This window comes from Sander vitreus, chromosome 2 (assembly GCF_031162955.1).
Source record: "Sander vitreus isolate 19-12246 chromosome 2, sanVit1, whole genome shotgun sequence".
NCBI classification, from domain to species: Eukaryota; Metazoa; Chordata; class Actinopteri; order Perciformes; family Percidae; genus Sander; species Sander vitreus.
The window spans coordinates 7,861,260-7,887,924 of record NC_135856.1 but is presented as its reverse complement, the minus strand read 5'-3'; the positions used below and the strand labels follow the sequence as shown (position 1 = coordinate 7,887,924).

At 41.0% G+C, this 26,665-nt stretch overlaps 1 protein-coding gene across 4 annotated transcripts; it reads right to left on the bottom strand.

Annotated features, from left to right (window-relative positions):
* Positions 1 to 1,673: 1,673 nt before the first annotated feature.
* Positions 1,674 to 24,725, bottom strand: LOC144533800 (bromodomain-containing protein 4-like). 4 transcript variants are annotated; one of them, XM_078275374.1, is made up of 22 exons: positions 24,649 to 24,725; positions 21,789 to 21,893; positions 19,786 to 20,026; positions 19,569 to 19,661; positions 18,272 to 18,409; positions 17,992 to 18,124; positions 16,306 to 16,637; positions 15,838 to 16,209; positions 14,974 to 15,102; positions 13,391 to 13,612; positions 12,958 to 13,223; positions 12,780 to 12,880; positions 12,049 to 12,306; positions 10,861 to 10,962; positions 10,359 to 10,745; positions 9,221 to 9,832; positions 8,354 to 8,454; positions 8,156 to 8,276; positions 4,790 to 4,923; positions 4,467 to 4,657; positions 3,855 to 4,104; positions 1,674 to 3,756 (listed from the first exon to the last, which is right to left on the bottom strand). In XM_078275374.1, exons 3-22 carry the CDS (start codon positions 19,912 to 19,914, stop codon positions 3,688 to 3,690), a joined length of 4,140 nt encoding a protein of 1,379 aa, XP_078131500.1. In that variant the 5' UTR covers positions 19,915 to 20,026; positions 21,789 to 21,893; positions 24,649 to 24,725; the 3' UTR covers positions 1,674 to 3,687. The 4 variants fall into 4 exon arrangements, with proteins under 4 accessions (XP_078131500.1, XP_078131508.1, XP_078131494.1 ...); XM_078275382.1 differs by lacking the exon at positions 21,789 to 21,893 and having other exon boundaries at positions 24,649 to 24,717; XM_078275368.1 differs by lacking the exons at positions 21,789 to 21,893; positions 24,649 to 24,725 and having other exon boundaries at positions 8,156 to 8,270; positions 19,786 to 20,015.
* Positions 24,726 to 26,665: the final 1,940 nt, after the last annotated feature.

Below are 26,665 nucleotides of genomic sequence, written 5' to 3'. Positions count from 1 at the left end.
GTTTAGACTCGTCTTGCTCCGTCTCTGTGTACTTCCCAGTAGAGCCCTGCGCAGGACTGTTTTCTTCATCCCGCTCCCGGCGAATTTCTGACCATTACCGCCCGCACCCGCAACATGTGTGTTACACTCCCGCCCGCTCCCGCAATGTGTATGTCCACTCCCGCCCGCACCCGCAAAACTCTGAGAATTTATGCCCGCACAATAACAGAGATGCATTGATGTTGTGTCTTCTCCCGTCCCGCATGAGAAAACACGTCATTTTATAGGGTAATAGGGAGAAGATGCAGGCAAAGAAGGCAGGTGCTTGCTGCTGTTAGGCGGTCCAAAGAATTTCTAATAAGGTAAGTGGACGGGCTTTGGTTTATCTTTCGCGCCAGGCCCCGCCCCCGCAACGTTACGGACTAGTCCATTTCATTGTGAAAGTAGGGGGTGCAAGGAGGGCGCCGATTTGCCAATTCCCCACCCAGTGAAATGATAGATAATAGAAAACTGCTTCGCGGAGCAGAGGATTTTTTTTTTTTTTTTCCCCCCCAAGTGCTCGTTGCGTCCCCCCCCATGACTCATGGGGGGGCTGCCCGGATGGCCCGTGCCAAAAACCGCCACTGAGTTTAGGACTATGTTTCCCTATATAGTACTGGAATATTATGGATGAACTACATGAATATGACATTGAGGATTGTAACTTTAAGATACAGAGAGGACATTATCAACTGTGAATAATGTGCAAAAAACATTATAAAGTGACAGAGGAATTAACAAAGAGCAAATACCTTTAATATAATTAAAACAACACAGCCTCACAGCAAGCTGCTACCAACAACTCTCCCACGGTCTATATATACCCCTCCTGGCCCCACCCTAACTGGACTAAACCACTGCATAGGAATTAGGTAAACCAGAGAGGGACATTTCCACCTGATCCTAACAGGAGCAAAGCAAGCAATTGCATGCCAACAATATTTCAAGAAGGGATAATATTACTGAACCCTTTCCCCTAGGATGAATCTTATGATCTCCGACCCTTAACTATAGCCAACAGTATCTGGTCACACAGAAAGAGAGTGTAAAGACGTCTCTAAACTGCTGTGAGGAAGAGGAAGGGTGGGGGTCGGGGAGGGGCCAGTCATCTAATCCTACTTCATTTTTTGTAAAGATTTTATGTCCCTAGTTATTCATGTTATAACTTCCTATTGTTTGACTTAATGTATTCTCTTATTTTACTCATGTGAAGCACATTAACTTCATCTTTTAAAAAGTACTATGCGAATAAAACAATTAATATACGATTCTCAAGTATCTATATCAGTATTCACCGGCCAACAACAAATATTTCTTTGTAGATCACTTTGCTGAGTTGATTCTATTAAAAGTATGCATATACTACACAGCCACTACACATTACACTCCGATATGATATTTGATGCATTTCACTCCAAAGACATGGACTTTAGTCTGTGGACAGGGGTGTCCAAATACTTCTGACTATAGGGTATGTTGAGTAGCAGTGAATCAGAGCTTAGACTGTACACATTCTACTTCTTTCTTTATAGCTCCCCCATTTGGCTGAAACTAGAATTGCAACAGGGTTCACCATTTGGACCACAGAAATACAGTATGCGTGTAATTAACTCTCACAGTGCAGGAGACAAAAACAAATACAAGATTTTTAGAGATTTGTTTTTAAATATTATTTTAATACTTTTCTTAAAAAAAGATGTACTCCATAATCTGAACAAGATGAATCTATTGACCTCAATGCCTCACTCGCCAACATACCAACAGGTTGATCTGGGTAAGATAAATCAAGAGAAAAATAGCAAAGGGAAAAGAAAACAAAATAAACTCAAAACAATCAAATATGAAAAGGGAAAAGAAATGAATGAAACATAAAAAAAAAAAAAAATGCGATTATAGAATCGAAAACACTCACAGATCTCTGAGCCAACCTACGGAAACCGGGGAAACCTCCCGCTTCCAGAAAAACACAATGGCACACAACATCCCAAAAACAGTTACCATGGACGATGAAAACATTTTAAAAATGAAAATTAAAAGACGGGAAGACAAACAAGAAGCTATTACACAGAGTGTAGATGCTGTGAGGAAGATAGTGGTGGACGAGATGGCTAAAAAAAATGACATAAAAACATGTACATGATAAAAGGGAAAGAAATGATGTAAGTAATGAAAGAGTTAAGTGCAGCTACAGAATGATGGGGCCTATTAAGTAGTGACATACAATGATTTAGGAACCACTTTTTCAAACTATTACGGCGCATACTGCTGCATAACTTGAGATTTAAAAAGGGGATAAATGAAAATTAAATAGCAATAAAATCATAGCCTTTAATATAAAGTGAAAAGAAGATGCATTTTACATGTAAAAAAAAAAAAAATTGTGAATGAACTTTCAGCACTCAATAGATTGGTTTTGGCATAGAGTCGAGAAAACAAAACAAAAAACAGAAAAAAGGTATGAGAGAGAATAAGACTGACGAAACAATCCTCTCAACAGAATCATAAAAAAAGTTGTTTTTTTTTCTTTTCTTCTTTACAGTAAATTCTACAAAATCAAAAAAACCAGAGCTCTAGGATGAACACAGAGACGAGCTTTGCTCCCCAAAAATCCAAATTCCTCTCATGTTCTTTTTCGTTGACTTTTCGTCGTATATAATATATATCCATGTATCTATTTATATATATAATATGTATAATTTGTAGGGTATGATTGTTAGTTTACAGGCCAGAGCGCTAAGGCAAAGGACACACTCTGAAACTTTTTAAAATGCCATTGTTTCCTCCTCATCACCCCCCGGATGTTCAACAGAGCGAGCATCGCTGAAGCCTCCACCTCTCCAATTAGTGACTGAAGAGAGAGAATTAGAAGGAGGTGAAGGGAGGAAAGAGGTCTTAGAAAAGGGTGTGAATGTGGCCGGGGTGTTGCGTTCCCACTAGGTCCTGAGAAAACAACAGACTCTCAGATGACCGCTGAACCTGACAAACTAGACCACACCAGCCCCCCCCCCCCACCCCCTCCCAGTTCAAACCCAACTTCAAATTAAAAAGAGACGATATAAGGAGAGGGGGAAAAAAACAAAACAAAAAAAGTGATCTGTCCGTTTGAAATTTGTTCACCCGTTCCTTTTAAACCCTCTTCTCCTCTCTCAGACATTAGAGAATAAGGTTTTTGTTAATTTCACGTAATTTCTTAAATTAAATCCTCCTCTTCACTGTCATTATTTTTTTATAAATGTAAAAGTTCTGTCCGCTCCTTTTTTTTTTTTTTTCTCCTTTCTTCTGCCTTCCTCGGTTCCCTCGAGGGAGCCAACCATTTCATTCCCCGTCACCTGGGAGACCCAGAACCAACAACCATAAACACCAAGCCAGACACCAAAACGTATCTGAGGTTGGAGGAAAAGAGGGTTGCTTATTTAAATTTGACTTCCCCCCCTCTCATTCACATGACACAAGCCAGCTGTTTCAACTACTGAGAGAAAGGGACAGTTATTATCAAGTCTGTGTGTGTGTGTGTGTGTGTGTGTGTGTGTGTGTGTGCGCGCGCGCATCTGTGTGAGCAGCGACCATGTGTATCAGAGCATTGTGGTTTATATATGTTTGTAAATTTGCCTGTGTGTGTGTGTGTGTGTGTAGCTTCTTCTCCTGATCCGATCATCTGCTTTTTCTATCTCAAAACAAATTCTCTTCAAAAATGGCCATCAGGTCGCTCTGGAAGTTGATGTCAATGGTGTCGGCCATCTGCAGAAGAGGAGAGAGAACGAGCGTTAAAGACCGTTCTTAAAAATCAATCAACTTTTTTATTTTATTTAATTTATTTTTTTTAGTTTTGTGCATACCGCCTCTCTCCTGCGCCTCTCCTGCTCGCGGCGGCGTGCCATCTCCCTCTGGTCGAGAGTGTTCTGTGCAGCGGAGGAGGGTGTGGGCGGAGCCTGTGGCTGAGTGGGCGGGGCCTGTGGGGAGTGAGTGGGCGGGGTGGAAGCCGGAGGTGTGGGAGCAAGCGGGGACTGTTGCTCCTGGCGACGGCGGGCATCTTCTTGCACTCGACGAGCCTGCTCCACGGTGGTGGCGTCGTCGTCGTCACGGTTACTAAATAAAAAAATGAAAAGGTAAGATGGCTGGCTGCAGCTGGGAAATAGCACGATGATAATGAAACATTATTAAACCCAACCAATGCTGGACTCTCCTTGCTTTTATTATTTTCTTATAACATTTAAGTCTCGGAGTTGATTTTCATTCTGTACTGAAATTAATGGAAAGCAATGGCTGCTTGGAAGTTAGGAAAAACATATTTAAAAATCTTTGGTATTCTTTTAAGAAAATGGATGAATAATAACTTCCTCTGGTGTGCTTCTTAAATCTTTGACCATTTCTCATCAAGTCGCTGTAAGACAGTAACTCATGCTGCCGACTTCTGCTTCCCAGATTACACCCGTTTTCCTTCAACCTACCGTAGCTTTTCTTGCTCTCTCCTGGCCTGTTCGGCCTGCGCTTTCAGCTGTCTCTCTCTCTCCTCCTTCTCCCTGGCGGCCCGTCTGAACTGTTCGAAGCTGTCGCTGGAGGAGCGCACGGAGGAGGCCGGCGTGGACTGGGACCTCTGAGCCAAGCTGGCCCAGGAACCCATGTTCTTTAACTTCACATCCTGGGAGAAGTCAAGGAGAAAAGAGGGTAGAGAATGACAGGATGAATGGAAGGAGAGAAAAACAGACAAACCACAAAGTGCAGTGGTATTGTGGCTAAAGACGTTAGCTTCTTATCTCGCACTCATACACACCTGTGTCTTCTTGGGAGCAATAGGAGTTTTGGGCTCTTGCTTGATTTTGTTGTCTTGCTGCGAGCAGGGTGGTGCCGGGGAGTCTGGGAGGCGGGAACCGGGGCGAGAACCATCCAATGGCTTCAGGTCTAATCCTGACGGAGACATAAACGGGGATTAACTATACATATGTACCTTAAAATCATCAAACAGGGGGTCTTAAGCGGGGCTGCATAATAAATCCTTTTTTTTCCATCATTAACTTGTTGAAAGACACTCAGATATACATTGTTTTTTTGGTGCCTTTTGTGTTCAGTTCAATGAAATAATGTTGGAAATAATTTCCTTACAGTTTTATTTATTCAACAAGCAATTTGTTTTATTTAAGCAAAATACTAAAAGCAGCAGAAAGGCAGAGTATTTTAAAATCGTTGTTAATCGCAAGTAATATCGTTACTGCGATATTAAAACAACTTTATCTCATATTGTGCAGCCCTAGTCATAAGCAAGAATGCCTCCGTAAAGTGGCTGTAGAAACGTTTGGAAGGAAGCATACAAAATATTTCGGAATTCTAAGTAACAAAAGGAGTGGCATGCTTATGACCAGTGGTTACATTGACTTTTGTAGGGAGGGGGGGGCCCTTTATTTACGGTGGTCATCATTCAAAATCGTGCCGTAAAATGACTGTGTTTTTACACCAAAGGGGCTCTTTTTCCATTATTAATGTGTAAGGTAGGGTTGAGTAGTTATTCAAACAAAGAGAAATACTTTACAATTCACTTACTTTGTTATTATTTTTTACCTTTAATGTTAACAGGCAGGCAACGGATTTCACCCTTGGAAAATGTATGAAATTGAACATTGGTTGGCAAATATGTAAACATCTTTTTAAACAAGAAAATGATGGTGATTTAAGAGAATCGGGACCAATTTCTTTGGCAGTTTATGTTATGTTTGATGTAATCACACTGACACAGGAGGTCATTACTCAACTCAATGCATTATGAAACAACCTGGAAAAAACACTTGAGGCACTTGTGTGCAGACATAACAGTTTACACTTTAAATTAGTGCTGTCAAACGATTAAAATATTTAATCGCATTAATGTCATAGTTAACTCGCAATTAATCACACATTTTTATCTATTCTAAATCCTTGATTTCTTTTTGGCCCATTATTTTTTCTCATTTTAATGCTCTTATCAACATGAAAAAGTGGATCGGCTTGCTTTGTGCAAATGTTTTTTTTTAAGTTTGTTCTTAGTTGTGGTATCCATGTGCTTCAGTCTGAAGCATAGACTGTTAATATTAATATACAGTCTATGGTCTGAAGTCATCCATTGTCGCCTGGCTTTGACGAGGGGGCGGAGAATTGGCATCAGCTGTGTGCTTGGCCATCAAGTGGTATTTCAGACTGGACGTGCTGCGATGAGAGCTCAGTTCACAACGACAAAACACACAGATCACTTTGGTCTCGTCAATGGAACCATTTGGCAACTTTTTAAAAGTAAACTTTCCATTCAGAATCTTATTGGCATCCATTTTGGCGTCTTGCGCTCGCCATCCACTCAAAACGTAACGTTAGCCTTCGACTATTTGGCCGGCTCGTAAGCCCAAACAAGTGTGTGTGGCGTGCCCGTTTTGTTTCCGGTCTAGCTAGATCCGGTGTGGTGTTGTAGTTTTTCTAACGTTACTAGTTGTTGCAACAGCATGTGAAAAAACTACAAAGTTTACAAGGCCAAAAAGAACGTTAATCTCGCTATAAAAAAATTGACGCCGTTAAAATGGGTCTGCGTTAACGCCGTTAATAACGCGTTTAACTGACAGCACTACTTTAAATACATCACATTTACTTATTCACATACTACAATTCATGCATTCATCAGCTTCCACATAGGAGTAAAGGCAGGCTCCTCTGGTTTATGCTGCCTTTGTCTACAGGCAGCATGGTCTGCTGACCTCCTTGTCATCACCCACTTCCTAACAAACTTAGTTGGGTTCCACAACTCTAGTGGTGGACCCACTAACTTTACAAACATCAAAGAGGACACATTAACAATCTTCAGCTGATTTCTCGTTGGTGAAACGATAGTATTCATCGCTGAAAATCCCCTTTCACATTTAGCTGTGCTCACAGCCAGTGTATCTACTGTGTGCTTGAATTTCAGAAGACCCTTTTTAATTGCCATGTTTGGGTTTTCCTTGTAGTCCCTGAAACCTTGTTTGACACTACAGTAGTTTGTTGCCAGACTATCACACAGCTGCCTCAATTCTTGTTCTCCATACAGCAGTGGCACTGGAGAGGGCCAGGTGTCAGGTGACAACACATTTATTTGATCAAAAAGCTCCAGCTCGTGCTCTGGGACCATCCTGGACTGCATGCTACAACTGAGTGTATGAAAAAAACTTTTCGTGATTGATTTTTATTTGTCTCCCAGCTCTCCCAGTCTCAGACAGCTAACATTTCTTTCAGCTCAAACTTTTTTTTTTAAACCTAGTTTTCTTGTTTTCCTATCACTTACCGGAGCAAGAGGCAGAAGAAGAAGAGGCAGACTTCACAGAAGAACGAGCCTCGCTTTCATTTGACCCAGATATCAACAGTGACGTCCATTTTTTAACGCCTCTGTTTCCGAAGTGTCCCCCCCCCGTTCAATATCTCCGTTGACGTTTCATTAAACTGCTGATATAAAGAGTTTTAAGTCTGGAACCAAGGCAGCCAGCTACGAGATCAATCGTGACCATAAAACATTTGATTCGGACCAAAGAAAACTTTTGAAAATGGCAAAAAAATAAAAATAGTTCAAAGTTCAAGACTGTGAACAGAGGACTTCAGTGGTAGCTGCTTGATCGCTCTAGCCGTTCGCAGGTTTCCATGGTAACGTCGCTGTTCCGTTTAGAATTGTGACAGTTTTCCCTTGATGGCTGTGGGCGGGGTGCTGAACCAGAGAACGCAGCGATTAATGCATTAGGACGTCTGATAATTCCATGTAGGTTGTGTAGTCTTGCTAATTATTCAGTCTCATATGCCATGTTTTTGCCAGGAGATGAAAAATAATTCAAGTGGAATAACAATATTTGGTGCTGAAGGAGATAGAGCTGAGCTGTGGCAGGGTGTGTTGTGGGCCTGAGGAGGCGGAGCTGTGCTCCAGCCCAATTTAACCTCTGCTTATGACTGCGGGCCGCTTTCCCCACACATATCACTTTTATATTTGACAAAGAAGAGGAACCGACATTCTGCCATTTAAGATTCTGACATATTCTGACACCTTGCTCAGCTTTGGGCACCAAAATGTAGGCAATTTATTTCTGCAACTTCTAAATAAATGGTACCTTCTTTGGCTTTAGATATGATGGATAATGAAGTAGACATAAACTCTTGTACTCACTATGTTTGTTGTCGTGTTTGTGTGTGTCTTGACGCATGGCAGGGCTGAAGGGCGAGGGGGGCAGAACAGGCGACTGGGGAAGCTTTTCTTCTTTGACCACCACCAGGTTGGACCTCTGCTCCTACAGACAGACACAGTACATTTACATACAAAGAGTCTACATACATCTTTGTATATCTCTCTAGTTGGCTCACTCACATGTTTCTTGGTCTGTGAGGGTGACTGCTGTCCCAATGGATGGAACTGAGGCATCTGAGGAGAATGCATCATCAGGGGGGAAGGGCTCTCACGCAGGACACCTAGAAAAACAGGATAGGAAACATTGCAGAAAATGCCTCTATTTAATTCAACGCAAAATGTAACTAAACGTGCAGTGACATCTACAATATGTTTATGTCTAGTGGTTCCCAAGCCTAAGGGTCAAGTTTGTAAACATAAATAATCTCAATCTTAGAACACAAACAAAGTGTAGCGCTTTTATTTTGAAGTATAATTTCCGACTGCAGTGTTTTGTAGTGCTTCAATATTTAATAAGAGCAGTTTGATATGCATCAGTCCCAAAAGGTCTTCAGCTCCATTTACTGGTCACGAGATCCTCATCTTGCAGGTTGTAGCTGTCCTGTAGCTGAGAGGAAGCTAGCTTGCTCCACAACATGGCCAGATGCAGGTATGACGCAATATATTAAACTTGGTTTTACTTTCACTGAAGACAAACATGACATCAGTGTGTTGTAAGTATTAAAATACTAGTCTATTTACTTACTTCCCTATTATTACTGGATTTCTCAACATGTTAGAGGGTAAAAATAAATAAATAAAATCAAAACAAGCCCCAAATAATTCTACTACTTGCAATGCTTTTAATGTTGCTTGTGTCTTTTTTAAGACCTAATTGCACTTTTTTGTAGAATTGTTTTTTACTTCACGTAGTCTTAAACACCAAAACACCCAATTTATTCACAACATGTATCTCTGCTTTAGACTCAGGATACTTTTTCCTTTGATCATTTTGGGGGGTCCAGACCCCCAGTTTGGAAACCACTGCCTTAAGTACAGAGATCTTACCTGTCGGGAAAGGCTCTGCTTTGCTGCGTGGTGATGGCTGTTGTTGATGTTGCTGCATCTGTTGTACCTTCTGCTGCAGAGCCACCCCCTTCTGATGCTGTGACGTTGACGTATGCGTATGTGGGAAAGGCTGGCGCATGTGCGCGTGACCTGAGCTGTGTCTCTGTGTCAGGGCGGGAATGGCTGTTGTCACAGCCTGCATGTGCATCGACGGAATCAGCTGAGGGGCGCCGTGCGCCGGCGTATGCGCGTGTAGCGTCTGTGGTTGCGGCTGCGCGGTGGGTCGAGCCTGGAGCGACTGCAAGAAGCTGTGAACTTGACTGAGGGGTGGGGTTTGAGAACTGATGGGCGGCGGCTCTTCGTCATCCTCCAGCAGGGCCTGGGGAGGTTGTGCCGAGAGGGTACCCAAGATGCCGTGCGATGTGGGTGAAGGGACGCGGGCGCGAGGGACAGGCTGGGGGAGAGCAAGTGGAAGCGAGGGCTGAAGCTTGGGTGAGGAGGATGGAGGCAGGGAGGGGAGCGAGGATGGGGGAGGCTGCAAGGGTTTTGGAGGAAGTGGCGCTGCTCGGTTGCTAGGTCTTGATGGTTGCTGGGGAAGAGCATTGTGGATCGCTACAAAACACAAGAAGAGAGGGATGGGGAAAAAAAACAAGAAAATATGACTTTTCTTTCCTTTTAAGACAGAAAACCTGTTGCTGCAACTTTGTCTTTAAAAAAGCAATTAAAAAATGAAATGTTTATACAAATCAAAAGCATTTGTGCTGAAACAATGAATCAATTAATTGATTGACAGATACTTCATCTAAAAAAATTCTGATGATCACAATTCTTTAAGTGTTTTATCAAAAACATAAAATGCCAAATATTTGCTTCTTTTATCTCCTCGGATGTGCTACTTTTATGTGTTGAAAAATCATAAATTGTATATGATAAAACTTGACTATTGTTTGGTATGGGAGTGCTTTTCACTATTTTTTGACAGACTCAAATTTTAGTCGGTTTAGAGGAGTGAGGAGTCAGCAGTCAATGACATTCATTAATAATGAAAATAATCATCACATGCAACCTGAAAATGCCTGAATGTTGTCACAATCATGGCCATTTCTGAAATGAAGTACACGGATGCAAGTGTACATACCTGGTGAAGGTATGATGGGATGTTGGTTTAGGAAAGGGAGCGTCTCAGTGGGCGTCTGGCCAGTGGGTGGGTTTGCGTTGAAGAGGCCAGACACGACGGCGGCACCGGCAGTAGTAATGGTTGGATTGGGCTCGGCGTTTGACTGCGCCAGGTGAGGGTTCATAAATTGAGCCAGAGGATCGAATCCAGAGCCCATCAGCTGTGAGGAGTCCAGAGACTGGACAGGGGGAGGGGGGACAAATGGTGGTTTGGACTGGACCACTTGAGGCTGAGTCTGGGGCTGAGGCTGAAGAGCGACTGGACCCCCACCGGTACTGAGGGACAGGTTGTGCAGCCTCTTGGTGTCTTTGTTAGTGAGGATCTTCTTCTGCAGCTTGGGAACCAGCCCTGGTAGACAAAAGGTGTATGAAAGATATAACAAGGAAATACGAGGGAAGCTGATATGCTACAGCTAAGGCTTCTCAAAGAAAGATCTGCTGACGGCATTGTGTGTGTATGTTACCATTGTCAGAGTCTTCACTGTCAGAGGAGTCGCTGCTGCCTGATGATGAGGAGGATTCCGTCTTCATCTTTGTCACATTTGTCATTTCCAGAGGCTTCTCAACTGCAACAAAACACACCCAAAACATTCAGAAACTGGCAGACAGCTTCTGTCTCACTTGTGTGAACACAAGACATTTAGCCAGTGTGAAGACGAAAAAAGTCAAGTCTTATTTAAGTTAATTAACAGCTGGGCAAACATACAGTGACTCTGACTGAATAAACTAAAAATGAATATGTTAATGCAGAGCGCTAATTACTAATAATTAGAGATGTTCCGATACCAGTATCGCCTCCGATACTACCTAAAACGCAGGTATCGGGAAGTACTGGAGTTTATGCACCGATCCAATACCACATAATAAAGCCTTAAAGAAAATCTACGTTAAAAGTAGTTTATTTATGTTCTGACTGTCAAACTGCATAATAAAAGAACGTTCTGGGGCGTTCATCGTTTGTGTTTGTTCATGTTTCACAAAGAGTTTAACCTGAGCCAGGCTGACAACAAAGATAGAAATCATATCACATCCATACAGGGATAGTAGTATACAGTTGTTAAAACATAATCAAATATATGACACACTAGTATCGGATCGGTACTCGGTATCGGCCGATACGCAAGTTCAGGTATCAGAATCGGTATCGGCAAGCAAAAAATGGTATCGGACCATCTCTACTAATAATGTTTTCAATTATCATCATAGTGTATATTGCAATATAGCAAACGTGCTAAATTACATTCAATACAATCAAACTGATGTTCAATCAAACTGTGTTCCAGTGTTGTTTGTGACAAGGCAGCAAGTGTGTAAAACAAAAACTGAAACTACCAATTTGGTTTTTAATTACAGTACAATTTGTTTAGAATCACTTGATTGGAAAACAGAAATCAGAACGAGTCCACTGAAAGTCAATCAATGGCCCATAACTGTATTTGATAGCATTCCTGTGTCGTCTTGAAGCTGTAAAACAGGATCAACTATTGTTGTCTTGAAGAAGTGCCACTGCCCGACGGTTACACAGCATTTAATTATGAGTGGTAGAACAAGGCCTTCATGTTCTAGTGCAATGACTCAGGTGAGAATTGTTGGAATCACACAAGTCTCATGACAATCCTTTAAAAGAAGTTTTGAGCACTCAAACAGCCTACCTGATGGCTTTTTCTTCTTCTTGAGGCAGCTGGAAACGTATTTCTCCAACTCTCTCAGCGTGGAGGGCTTCAGCGTCTCAAAGTCAATCTCGATCTCGTCCGGGTTGGAGTTCTTCAGCGAGGGCTCGCGCGTTTGAATTATGTGCACGACGCGGCCCAATTTGTCACCGGGCAACTTGTTGATGTCCAGGCTCAGCTGGCGCTTCTCCTCGTACGACATCGGCTTGCACCTCTCGCCGGACATGCCCCCAAATACATCTGGGGAGGTAAGCATATTAGCAGGTTGATACTGGGCCATTGTTCAAGACACAAAACACTTTTAAACTAGGGCTGTGCAATTAATCTAAATTGTTAAATCGCAATTAAGATTTCGGCTACTAGTGATCACAAAAACAGATTAATAAAAATAACCGATTATTTTTGCACATTAATGCAAGTACACTTATTTTGTCTCGTGTTCCAAATGGAAAAAGACAGTTCAAACGGCAAAAGAATTAAGGGAAATTTCACAGTTCAGTGAAAGTTTTTTTTATTTTTATTTTGCTCTTGATTTCTTTCACTGTTTTCTAAGTTCAATAACTGCAACATCTTTCCAAAAGACAATGAGTAATCATGTTGGATAATCGTGATTTCAATATTAACCAAAATAATTGCGATTTTTTTTCCATAATCGAGCAACCCTATTTTAAATAAAAAAATATATCTTTAAAACACATCTTTCATATACATACCCAATTCATCGTCTGCTTCCAGGGAGGCCGAGGGGACGAGAGGGGTTGGCCCCGGCTGGGGAGGCACAACTGGGCGACTGTTTTTAACTCCTTCTTTCTTCCTGTGATTGACAAATGATTAGATTAGCTCCGGTTAGCGCAGCTACAATAACATCACTTATCGCTCTGTAACACCTACCCGGGCTTTTTCCTTTCCTTCTTAACAACGATTGGCTCCTTGCTGCTCTTGTTTTTCTTAGAAGTCTGAAGCATCACAGAAGGAGGGGCCTCCGCAGCTTCCTCTGCTCCCATCTTCTTCTTGTGCTTTTCTTTCTTCTTCTCCTTCTCCCTTTCCTTCTCCCTTTCCTTCTCCTTCTCCTTCTTCTCCTTCTCCCTCTCTTTCTTCTTGGGCTTGATGGCTGGGGGCTGGGAGAGTGCTGCCAGCTGTTCATGGACAGCTTTAAGCTAGACGACACAAACATAAAGTCTTAAGAGACGAAAAAGACAGCATCCTGCACATTTCCTTCTCCGTGTCTCAGCATTCACCCACATTCGGTAAAGCTGCTCTGCGTGGCCCACCCACCTGTTGTGTCTCATAAGCCTCCCTCCCCCTTCATTTTCCATCCTCTAACCTGTTCCTGTAACTCAGCCAATCGGTGTTGCCGTTCGTGTTCTGAGTCTCCTCCAGAGGACTCGGATTCGGAGGAACTGGAGCTGTCGTCTTCCGAGACAGCAGGAGGAGGCGGGGCTTGTCGAGTGGAGGGGGCAGGGTGGAGGGCCGATGACGGGGTGGGAACAGGGGCGGGCTCCTCTGGCTCATCAGGCATTTTGGCAAAACGCATCTCAAACACGTCCTGTTAGGATGGAGGACGGCAGGAGAAACTGTGAACTCTACTTGAACCACAAACCAATAGGTACAATAGGTAGATGTGTTTAACACGGGAATAATAAACAAGAATATTTGGAAGCTGGATCTAAAATGGAACTAGGTAACAATGGCCAACCATTTACACTACGCAGACACCTGAATATTACATCCATAGGCAATCCTAGATTGAATCAGTTTCAAGGCCTTTATTATTTTAGAATACTGTTGGTGCTGAAAGGATGCATTTTCCTGAATATGATTGTGTTTAATCATGTAAACACAAACTACTTACTAATACATATACAATGGGGCTGTAAAGGTTTGTGTATTCGTCCCGAACTGTCACAGTACAGGGAAGGGATGGGTCATGAGTCTCTAATCTTTGAATGAAAAAAAAAAAAAAATCAAAGAATGGTTGAGTACACAGTGAATATCGAATAGTATTTTGGATTTAAATGCTCATCCCTAGTACAGGGGTGAGAGTCTGGTGCACGGAACTGCTCACAGAATACACGGTATGTAGATTGATGTGTGTAATGCAGAACCAAAGGCTGCATTACACGCATTAGCCGAAATAATGTTATCTGTAAACTTAAAGCAACATGTGCTGACCACAAGCTGATTGGCGTGCTTGCCAGTCACCCTAAGGTGTGAGCAAATAAAACGGTGGCGCTAGAAGACCTGCCTGAGGGTTCAACAACAGCTACAACAACAAAGGAGAGAGAGTTGTGTATAAGACAAGGACAGTGTCAGCGTGACAGTATGTGAATGGAAACACATTGAACATGCTGATGCACATTCAATAGTGTCACCGTGTGCCATTTACTGGGATGAGGGGAAAAAAACTAACCAAGTTACCTAATTTTTTTATTTCATAACATAAGAGATGCTTTTCATTTTTATAGCCTATTGTGACCCATTGCCTGTTTGATTAGTGTTTGTTAAGTGTTCGTACAGTATAATAGTGTTATAAATGGTCCTAATTTTTTATAATGAAAATAGTTTACCAAAGTTGCCAGGGGAAATAAGTTACCTCCGTCCCCAGCAAGAGGATTGTGTCTGTCTTTCACACTTGCACTACTGTCTGTTCAAAATAATTTAAAAAAAAATTGTGCTGTGCTAAACTCACACTAAACTGTGACTCCTAAACCGGGGTATGAACTGAACCGTGACTTCTGTGCACCGTTACACCCCTAATATACAATGAACATACAGTGGGAGGAACGGGGTCGAGGGGCCCACGTGTCATTTTTGCCCTGGGCCCCCTAGTAGGTTAATCTGGCCCTGGTCATTTAGTGTATATGATATTTATTAAGGACTGCTCGACATGTATGACCTGTGGATTACCTGTAAATTGCGCGCCATGCCAACCACATCATGGTCTGGGGGATTGTACTTGTAACAGTTGGAGAACATCAACCGGACGTCTGCTGCAAATTCTTGAGCGTCTCTGTACTGCCTGTTGTCCAGCTTTTTCTGAAGGAGAGAAACAAATGGACCTCCATGATCAAAACCTCTCCAAATTCAAAACTGTGTGTTGCTGAAGGAATGGTGGGTATTTCCACCTGAATATTTCCTTTGCACCAACCAAACTGTATCTATAAAAAAAATATATTGAAAGATGACCGTAAGAAGAAGTACCAAATAAGGTAATCCAAATAAACAAACAAAGGTTTAATATTATTTAATATATAAATATTCTTTACCTTTTTTTTTAGACATTACCGGTTTTCATTCTCCTCCTGATCATTTTCTACTGCATTTTAGGTTAAGTTCTTGTATGGGTAGTTAATTTGTCAAATACAAAAAGTTTGGCGGGTTGGGGTTTTGCTGCCATTAGGAGGCTTAGGTGCAGCACCCAAGCCGTTTCGGGCACGAATGAATGTAAAATCAATGTGAGCATCAAAACTAACTGACTAAAATGACTTTTCTCAGAACTCATGATTGTGGTCCCCATTGAACTTCTTTAGCAAGTTTTGTCTTTAAGCTTTTATAATTGTTATTTATTGGTTATCTGCTCTAGCTTTTATAATGTTTAGACACATATATTGTAATATTAATGGTTCTAAATGATGTGAAAAAAATGTCTTTTTATTTACTTCAGGGAAGACCCCTAAACATCCCGCCAAATATGTGCACCTAGGTTTTCCACAAACCAGGGAAAGAACCAGTGGTCTATTACATGTTGGTCACTAATCCTAATAAAATCACCTTGATGTTGCTGAGATCCATTGGGTGCTTGATGATGTCGTGGTAGTCGTGGAGGCCTAGAGCTTTTGCATCAACGGGCTTGTAGAAGGGCCAGGCATATGCTACATGTTTCTTAGACAGCATCTCTCTGACGAGACGTGAGCAGAAACGCAACTGCTCCTGACGCTTCGGCGTAACCGTCCCTGCCGCCTCCAAACTGCCTCCCAGGTGATGCTGAGAGTCCGGCTGCGACGTGTCTTTTTTGGGCGTCTTGGATGGGCGAATGCTCTCTCGCCGCGGCCGAATCTCAGCAGAGACAGGAGATGATTCGCTGAGCTGGTCGTTGGCAGTGGGTGTGGTGGTGTCTGCTTTCCTCTTCTGGCTCTTCCTTTGCTGTTGGAACATCAGGGATCAGAGGTTAGAAAAATGACAACAACATTAGCTTGTGATGAATTCATTTATTAATAATGGCTGCTGACTTCTCCATACCTTGATGAGGGCGGGGGAGCTCTGCAGCATCGGGGCAGGGTGGAGGCCTGGGTGCGCTGGGGCTGGAGGGGGAACAGAGGTCATGCCCTGGGCCAGGACGTCAGCCGTTGAAAGGGGAAACGGAGGTCCCAGATGGGGTGCGTGGGAAGTGGGAGTAGGAGGCACGCGTGGGGGCAGAGTCAGAGGCTGGGCCAGGGACAGGACGGGAGGGCCTTGAGGGGTGGGTGGGGCACGGGTCTGCGGGGTGGTTGAAGGGGATGAGAAGCTCTGTGTGTGTGGGGTGGTGGAGGGGGAGGATGAGTCTTGGCCTGAATCGGACTTGGAGATCAGACCTAGAAGGAAGGAAGGAAGAATATAAAACACAAGAAGATCACAAAGATTAAATAAAGGATAAAACACTAACGATTTTATAAAATCCATTTAAAAAAAAAAGAAAAGAAATTATAACATCACACAAATCATCTTATTTATTTTGTAGCTCCTGCTATGCGAGCGTCGTCTGTGCGTAATGTAGTTTTTCCTGCATGCCTCTACGACATGTAATGTTAGACAGCCAATCACAAGCACTACTATATCTTGGTAAAAGCATGGTGCGTGCTTGTTGGCTCACTGACGCTGATGAGAGTTACTCCTTAGGTATTGAAATTTGGTATTAAATGACGAGGCATTTTGGGGTAGTCGATACTAAGGAGGCAATTTGGTCAGTGTCAAAAAAAGTATTGAAGTTTGGTACCCAGCCCTACCAACAGCTAGGTCTGCATGATTCGGGGAAAAATATGAATCACGATTTTTTTAGCTTAGAATTGATATCACGATTCTCTGCCACGATTTTTTTTCTCAAAGTGTAATGTTTATTGCACACATGAACCATGACAAAACAAAACAAATTGGCAGTACCAAACAGATTTTTTTGGGCACCTATAGCACATTGAGCATCACCACAAGCCTGTAAACATAGAGGCTTCAATGAAGAGCGCTTTAAAACCTTTTTTATACAGTCTATGTTTAAAACTCACAGAAGAAAGTAGTAGCATTTGTGATGCAGTCGGCTCGTAAAATTAAATGAGAATCAAAGTCATAAAATTTTTTTAAATCGAAGTTATTTAAAAGTTAGATTAGTACCATTTACTTGTCACAAACACAATCACAACCTGTCATAATGTACATATTAACACCTTTGCCATTAAAAGGGAAGCTCGTGAGGCAACAAAAACTTGAAACCGTTTAACTTTTATCGACAGTCAATATTACATCCCAGGGTTCAACGTTAACGTCAATTTTTACTGGCCCCTATACAAATTTGGAGAAAAAAAACGTCAAAAGCGTTGAAAGAAAATATATAACATTGAATAAAATGTCTAACTTCGAGAGAAAAAGCGTAAAAAACAAAGAAAAAAAAAAAAGTATGTAAAACGTTTGTTGAAAACGTATGTAAAATATCGTAATAAAAACGTCAAAAGCGTCACTAGCGCCAACTCAATTCTTGATTGGCCAAAAGACACATACAAATCAAATCATTCAACAAGCATTCTCAGATGGGAGAAAGAGAACAATAACGTCATTTATGATACGATGATGCCCAAACTGACAAGCGCGTTGTTATATCTACTTGCCCGACATGCCCTTTTATTTGCCTCGGGCCATGGAGCAACCCTAATAGTTGAACCCTGCATCCTAAACTCATACCAGGCTCCCGTCTGCCCCCTCGGCGTCCCTTGGCGACAACAGCAATCTCCTTCTCCTCCTGGGGCATCTGTGTGATCTTCTGGAAAAAGACCTTTTCCAAGGCCTCCGCCATTAGGACAATATCATCCCCAGGCTAAACACACAAACACAACACATGCACACATTTAGAACGCATAAGCTCTTTATGTGCAGATGCTTTCCTTGAGTAGCATAATTTGTGACCTGAACTTTTAAGTTCAGGAAAGTCACGTGACTAGACGTTATGTGGACAGTGGCTGACCTTGTTGTAGATGTAGCAGTTTGTGAACATTGTGTTGAAGTCTTGGATACACTCATGGGCATTCCAGTAGTAGTGGTTCTCCAAACGTTTTTTTATCGTGCCCATGTCCATAGGTATCTTGATGATCTTGTAGTAGTCCTTAAGTGAGACGGAGAGCAGGTAGAAAGTATTTGATTAGTATCTTGTCTGGACGAAAGTAAATGAAGCATGTGAGAAAAGACACAATGTATGTGTATGCCTTTTGTTTTTAAACTCTCATTCTCTGTCATCAGTTCAAAATACACGATTCATGTCAACCGTGTAATTAATCACTTGTAGCACAGCATCAGCTGTGCAGTAGCCTGATGATATTCTATATTTTACTTGTTATCAAGAAATCGCATGAAAACACCACAATCAACAATGAAAGTACTGTCTGTGTAGCCAAGACCTGATACAGTTCATTATGGTGCTATAGACCTTCATTGTTGTAAAAAAACATGACGGGCCACACCATTACACTGGCTGACGTGTTTGTTTATTGTAATGAACATGGTTTTTTTTTTTTAAGTCCACATATGTTGTCCTGCTGACAATACTTACTAGTTCAGCAAATCTATGGATGAAAACAGTCCCCAACAAATACTTTAGTTACTGTTTGAGTAGCGTTTGCTAAAAACTACAGTGCCCAGTTGTTTTATGAATGTATCCAGCCTTTTCAAAAGTATCGTATTTGTAAGTGGGCTTGGGGTTGAGAGCAACACACATGCTGGAGAAATTGGAAAGTATTTAGAGACAACGCATATTTGTTTTGGCCTTTTCAAGGTATTTGTTGACAACGAAAATAAAAAATATTAAAATATCCTTTAATAGGATCACACAACATATAAAGCATAATATAGATCTGTCTATAGTGCTGGTTTGGATGTTATTTTACTTTCACATTCTTCCTCTGAAAAGCCAAACTCTGCAGCAATGACAATGGACCGCAGGAAGAATTAGCTGTTGTGCTGGTAACAGCAAAAAGAGATTCACATGAATAAACAATAGAGACTAACTGCAGAGAGTGCAGGTATTCCAGTTCTTGGTATTTTTCAACTAGTGTCTCCTTTTTGACCGTGACAGCTACAAGACCACAGAAGAAGTACTACTTTCAAGTGAGCTGTCACAATGCACTAAATGAGGAAGCAAGTCTGAATAAAATGCAGCTTTTTCTGCTGAATAAAGAAAAAACATATTGCAGCTGTTTTGATGCTATTAAGTGTTTTGGATTTTGATTACAGGCGCGCACACACACACACACACACACACGACTCACAGGTAAACCGAGTTTGATGGCATCAACAGGAGCTTGGAAGGGCCATGCAAAATGGTGTTTCCACAATGTCTTCAACACATCTTTCAGCAGGTACTGAAAAAGAGCAAAATCATAAAAAAAAAATAATAATAAATAAATTAAAAAAAATCAATCGAATTTAGGTCCAAACACCAGCCAAAGTTTACATTTACAAACACACAAACCGAAACCTCCGTACCTGTAGCTGGTTGGTCTGTCGTTTGGGTCTGGAGGGGTTCCATGCTTCAGGGGGTGGAGGGTTGAAGGCGAGAGGCGGTGGGGCAGAGGGAGGGTTCTGGCTGCTGCCAGCCTCCAGTCCGTCTCCCATCGCAGAGGTGGGTTGCAGTGACTGAGCCGACGGTTTGAGCAGATAGGACCTGGCAGGGGCAGGTGGGACTGGGGGGACCCCCCTCAGGCCATTACACTCCTTGCTCGACTCTCTGGAAGGACAGGCATCAAAAGCATCATCGCCACTTGCACTACTATGACAGTGCTCGTTAGTGAAGCCAACTCCGATTTAAATTTCTCAAGATATAAACCACAGTCAGCCTCGTTATCACAACTCAAATCTGAAACCAACCCACAACCACATGGATCCTTCATCCTCTCTATCTCCGTGTCAGTGTCTGTACGTTTCTTTGAAACGTCTGCTTCAATGTAGGGCTGGGTAATATATATATATATATATATATATATATATATGAGGCTAGATATCGTCTTAAATTTTGGAAATCGTAATATTGTGATCTGACACAAGTCTTGTCTTTTCCTGGTTTTAAACGCATACAGTAACATTATGTCAATTTCTTAACTTACCAGACTTACTAGCTGTTTTATTATTTGCCTTTACCCACTTAGTCATTGTATTCACATTATTGGTGATTATTTATCAAAACTCTCATTATTTTGTGAAAGCACCAATAGTCAACATTAAAATATCGCCATTGATGTATTTGGTCAAAAATATCCTGATATTTGATTTTTTCCATATCACCCAGCTCTACTTCAATGGCATTGGCATGTGAGAGGGAGATAACTTGGCAACGTAGAGTTTTACCTTTAGGCTAAATAGGGAAACATCCATTGATGTTGGCATGGCATATGCAGAAGATCATTTTTCTGATTCTTAATGGTCAGTGTTTATGTTGATGTAGGCTGATAGCTTTAAAACAATAACATGTCAATAACATCTACCATCCCAATTCTATTCCAAATCAATCAAATGACTTGAGCTCTCAGTTACAGTTGTCAGAAAAACATTTGAAATGTATGTACATAAGTAAGAAGCAGTTTTTATTATATTCAGTACAATGTTAGTATTATCAGCATGTTGTCCATCTGGCATTGGCAATTCATTCCATGTTTGGAATTTCACTATCTGTGATCAAAATATTAGAACCATTTTAAAACACTGGACAGAGACAAGGCAGAGTCTACGTTGTAGGTACTACTGCAGTGAAAATCTGTATGTGTTACAATGGCAAGTTGTGAGAAGGCACTTTGCTCATCAAGTACACTTTAACATGCAATTACAGAGCTAGATAAAACCTTCAATTTATTTACAAAAAGCCAGTTACATGCAGCAGTAGGACCGGTCTGTTGAATAGCACTAGATTTGAATATTATAATTGACACTTAATGTTATGCAATTCTGTATTGTAGAGAATTAATTTACCTTGGTATTATGTGGTGCATGCTAGGGCTGCATAATATATAGGTTTTTTTTATTAGCATTGTGACTGGCGTAATAAACACTGGCGAAAGGCTGCGACATAACGAGAAAGACAGTGATTTGGTTGTTAGTTGAAAGAAAATTATTAGTAGAAAACTGCACTTTGAAATGTAATTGTCAATTCTTTTTTCAGTGGTGCCTTTTATGTTGTAGCAGAATACTAAAGCGGCAGAAATACAGAACTGAGAACAGTAGTAGTTTATCGCAAGTAATATCGTTATCGCGATATTCAACGTTATCGCCTATTTTCATCATATAGTGCAGCCCTAGTGTAAGCAGATGCAAAAAGTAAATAATGATACGGACGATAATAATGACAGCATTTTATTTTAGAAACTGAGGCTGAAAAGTGTGCAATGACCACATTATGTCAATGGTGAGCATTTCTATCAATGCCTCTGGTAGGCCAAATGGTTCATTTTGACACATTTAAAATATTAAAAAGGACAAGATGTTTTCCAGAGACTCACATGTTTGTTGCTATGCAGCTGTGATCTATTGCAATTGTGTGATCATATCTCAGTGGATGAGGCGGCGATTTCCTGAGGTAACACCGGAGGTTTGTCAGTGACACGCTGTGGGGGCAAGGAAACCACAACACACAGACAGACAGAGGGTCGAGTGTTACACCTGAGAGAAAGAGATATAAAGAAATGAGGCACGCCTGATTAAAAACTGTTTGGGTTGATTCCGACGAACATCAAAATACACTACCAGATTAATGGCTGGTTATGCTGTGTGTCGTAAGCAGCCGTGATCAGAGCCCTATAACACAGGCAAAGACCAAATGCTTTTTCGATGCAACAGGAATGACAAACAAAGTTGCATTCCTGTCAGAACGCTTTATTACCTGTACCTCTTTTTCTAATTACGTCATTTGAGGCTGCACCTTTTTTTGTTCATTCGTCCTGTGCAATGTTTAAAAAGGGATCCACCAACAGTCAAATAAGAAATGTTTTTTATTCACATTCTTCCTGGAAATGACCCCTCCCTTACTGGAACTGTCGATAACACTTCCACAATTCTTAGCCCATGACAGCCTTTTGACCCACCTTTAAAACTTTAATAAAAAGGTTTGTAAGCTGTCATAACCCTTCACCTTACTTCTTGTCTAATGTATCTACACCCCTGTAGCACAATTATACATCTGCTCTGTTGACAATCTATAGTAGGGCTAGGCAATATATCGATATTATATTGATATCGTGATATGAGACTAGATATCGTCTTTGATTTTGGATATCGTAATATCGTGATATGACATAAGTGTTGTCTTTTACTGGTTTTAAAGGCTGCATTACAGTAAAGAGATGTACTTTTCTGAACTTACCAGACTGTTCTATTATTTGCCTTTTCCCCACTTAGACATTATGTCCACATTACTGATGATTATCAGTAATATTATCTAAAATCTAAGTGTGAAAATATTTTGTTAAAGCACTAATTGTCAACCCTAAAATATCGCCGCAATATCGATAGAGGTATTTGGTCAAGAATATCGTGATATCTGATTTTCTCCCTATCGCCCAGCCCTAATCTATAGGCTTTGAGGACTTGTTATGCCACAGTGGATCACACGTGCACATCTTATACCATGTACAGTACCAGTCAAAGGTTTGGACACACTTTCTTATTCAAGTGAAAAGGGAAATGTGTTCAAATGTTTGACTGGTACTGTATATAGAATGTATTGGTACGTTGTCTTCTCTATTCCCCAGGAATTAGCCAAAAAAAAAAAACAATGAGCGGTTTCTAAGAACAGTATTCTCAGTATTCCAGTGGCTCCTTTATAATTTTTTGGCATCTTTCATCATGTGCACGTTTTTTTTTTTGTGCTATAGTTTATCTTGTGTGGATTTCCATTTCAGTCACTTTAAGACAAGCTAGCTGACAAGAACAAAGGTTTCCATGATTTTATGGCTGACTACAGTGAACCCTGACCTTGGACCTCTACAGTAACAGTGTATGTCACGGTACTCAAAGGTCCATTTTTGGAATCTCACTGAAAGATAATCTGTCAATGCGCAAACAAAGACAATAGCTTCTCTTTATTCTGTCCTGAGCTAACATGTTCCTCTCTTAATGACCAAAGATCTAAATCTTCATATTAAAAGAATGATTCACTAAACTTAAATGTGCGTATGTCTGTCTGTCTGTCTGTCTCTCACACACACACACACACACAAATGTAGAATATGCATCTTACCCAATTTTCCCCTAGGGACTCGATAAAGTATTTATGATTATTCTTAAATGGAAGCAAAAAAACAGATTGGGAACAGATTTCTTAATACACTATGTTCAATTTTGTGATTTGTGCTCTTTTAAAAACGGAGGTACCATTCACCAAACCATTGATACAGTATCAATTCTGACTGACCAGTAGACTGTGGCTGAGCTCTAAAAAAACAACCATAGCCTGAGAATTTACCCAGTCTTGACACGAAGCAATTGCGTTCACATAATGTAGCAATGTCGCAGCTAATTTGAATACAACGCCTGCCATTGGATAGTGAAGCGAATAAACGTACTTTAACTCGTACATTAGCTAATTATCCTACAGCTATCAGCCATTTTGCTACTATTTCGTATCACGTAGCTAACGTTATATGTTCTTCAAACTACCGGGTTTGCCGAGGAAAGCAAAGAAGCTAACGAAACTAAGTGTCATGAATAACGTTAACAGTGAACGCAAAGACATAGCTAATTTATTCACAAACAACTTTACACCTTTGCCTTGCTAACCGTCCTTGTCAGTACATCGCCATGTCCCATGTCCACTGTGAGCAACTGACAGCTCCCCACGTAAACGGCCTTTCAGAATACAACTTGGACGGAATTGATATTCTCGAAGTTACGTACGTCGCACTTCACATGAGCTCCTGCGCCATCGTGCGTAAACTACGCTGTCGAGAGGACGTAACTTATGTCACGAATACGGCCTACGGGGCTACAAACAAACAGCCTAGCAGCTAACTGGTTAGCATGATACCGACCTGCAGATAACGTGCACACTGACAGAACGGAGTGTCCAATGACACGAAAACGACCATAACACAAGTATTGAGAGAAGAAAGATACAACACATAATATGCACAATAACACCAAATCACGCTAACTTAAAATACAAAAAGCATCTATCTCGTGTGCCCGAACCGGTGCAAGGCCTGCGAAGACAGCTCATGCCTTCGCTTGCCGAAGAGCACACTGACAGCGCGCGAAATACGCCCCCGATGTCCATTGTAAACCTTTTACCGGATCCCCGGGGCTGTATGCTTTCATTTGATATACCAATGTCCCCTACGGAAAGGTATAAAATGTTAGTTTTACCTTCTTCTGTCGGTTGTCAGCGCTCGCAGACCTTCCTCGCCCCAAATCCAGAACAAACAGTCCCGTTTGACGTCGATGACGTCAGACGCACGGAGGCAGGCTGAAGGTTTGTCAGCCGAAATGTCACCCACAACTCCACCTCATCCTCCTCTCCGGGGAACATCATGCAATATCTCGTAATGATTTCAGCGATAAAAACAGGTTAGTGCTTATTACACAAATTATGTATTTGATCCATTAAGATGCCAGAAGTAAATAGGCAAGTAAAATCCACTCATTAAATGCATAGGACTAGGAACTGACAGATTAAATGTCACTGAAATTGTATTTTTACGATTTCAAGTGACAAATTGATCGATTGATAAGGTTTGAGTGCATGTGGTGCGTAGCCATATTTGTTTCCCCTCTTTCTTTGATAAATCTTTATTTAATGAAATGATGTACAATCCTCAGAACATCACCATCTTTATAGGACAATTAGTTCAAGATTTTATTAAAGTACTGCTCACATTCTTTATGGAAAACAGGAAAATGTTTTTTCTACGGTTAATTAATGTATAAACCCAAACAATATATATTCATAAAGCCAAATAAGTCGTAATAAACCATGCCACAATTTGAGTGTAGTATATGGTATTCTTAGGCAACAATTCCTGAAAATGAAACCACATCATTGATGAAAATTACACCTCTGTCTTTAAAATGTTTGATATTTATGTGTGTGGGCCAGAGGGATTTTGTACGTTATGAATAGAATATGCTCATGAAATTTTATATATATAATTAACAGCTATATCAATGTAAAGTAATAAAGGCCCCTGAACTTTTGATGTAAATACATTCCATCACTGCAAGCTAAACTGTACTCAAGTTGTGCCCTTTAGACCACACATTTTAAACCAGTTGAATATTGAGGTAGGGTCTACATTTTCTTTTCCTTACACTGATGCTGATTGGTGGCCAGTCCAGCTTCAGTTTGAACTCTTCTTACGTTGACTTTAATCAACTAATTGCATGTTAAAAATCTTCAATACAAAACAGTGAAACAATGATTTATTCTACAAGTTTATTTCTTATACAGAATGAAACAAGATTGTTCGTTACATGACTGATATCCATTTTAAATATTCCATATTTATTCTACAGACAGTACCCTCATCACCCCAGCTGTAGAATAAAAAGCCCAACGTGTTCTAGATTTTACCAAAAGGTTGTAAAATCATCCATTCATCATCAGCAATACACAACGCTAGGACATAGCTCCGACATGTAAAATGGAAAAAAAAAAAGACACAATCTCTCTCAACTTTACATTTCTTAAACAAATGAATCGAAATTAAGTATTCTTTGAATAAAGGCACACACACAAAAAATATTAAGAGCAATTGTTTTACATTCTAGGAAAAACACATGGTACGTTTAGACTATTATTCGGTGGCGCAATTACATACAAAGTCAATGCAAAGATGCAAACTTGCGGGCGCCACGAGAAAAGGACCCAAAATTCGTGCAAGTTGGAATATTTTAACCAGAGCGAAGAATTCACGTGATACAGTGTCGCGAAATCCTATCAGTGTTTAGATTCTCCTGATGTCCTGACGTTGAATCAGAAAGGAGGAACAAATTATTGTAGCGGTCTGTGGGCACCCAGAGCTCTACAGTACCTCATTATTTGTACAGAGACCAGACAAAAAAACTTTTCTTTTGGAAAAGTAAGCAGGAAAGTTGGACTACATGGTAAATTCTGAAATTATATGCCTGTTTAGTTGACGGAGCAGCTTTACACTGACAGAAGTAATGCGATTATATACAAATGATCCCAATATGATCCCGCGATTAAAGCGATGCAAATATTTGCAACGCCTCCGTCTGAACGCACCATTAGTCTATCAACACCTCCAAAGAACAGTTGGTAGACATCCATAAGACCGTTACGTAGCCTAAGTATTTCCCGAAACGTGAAGCTATTCCTTTAACAAAAAATAAAATCATACAAGCTCAGACGGTGGAAAATGGT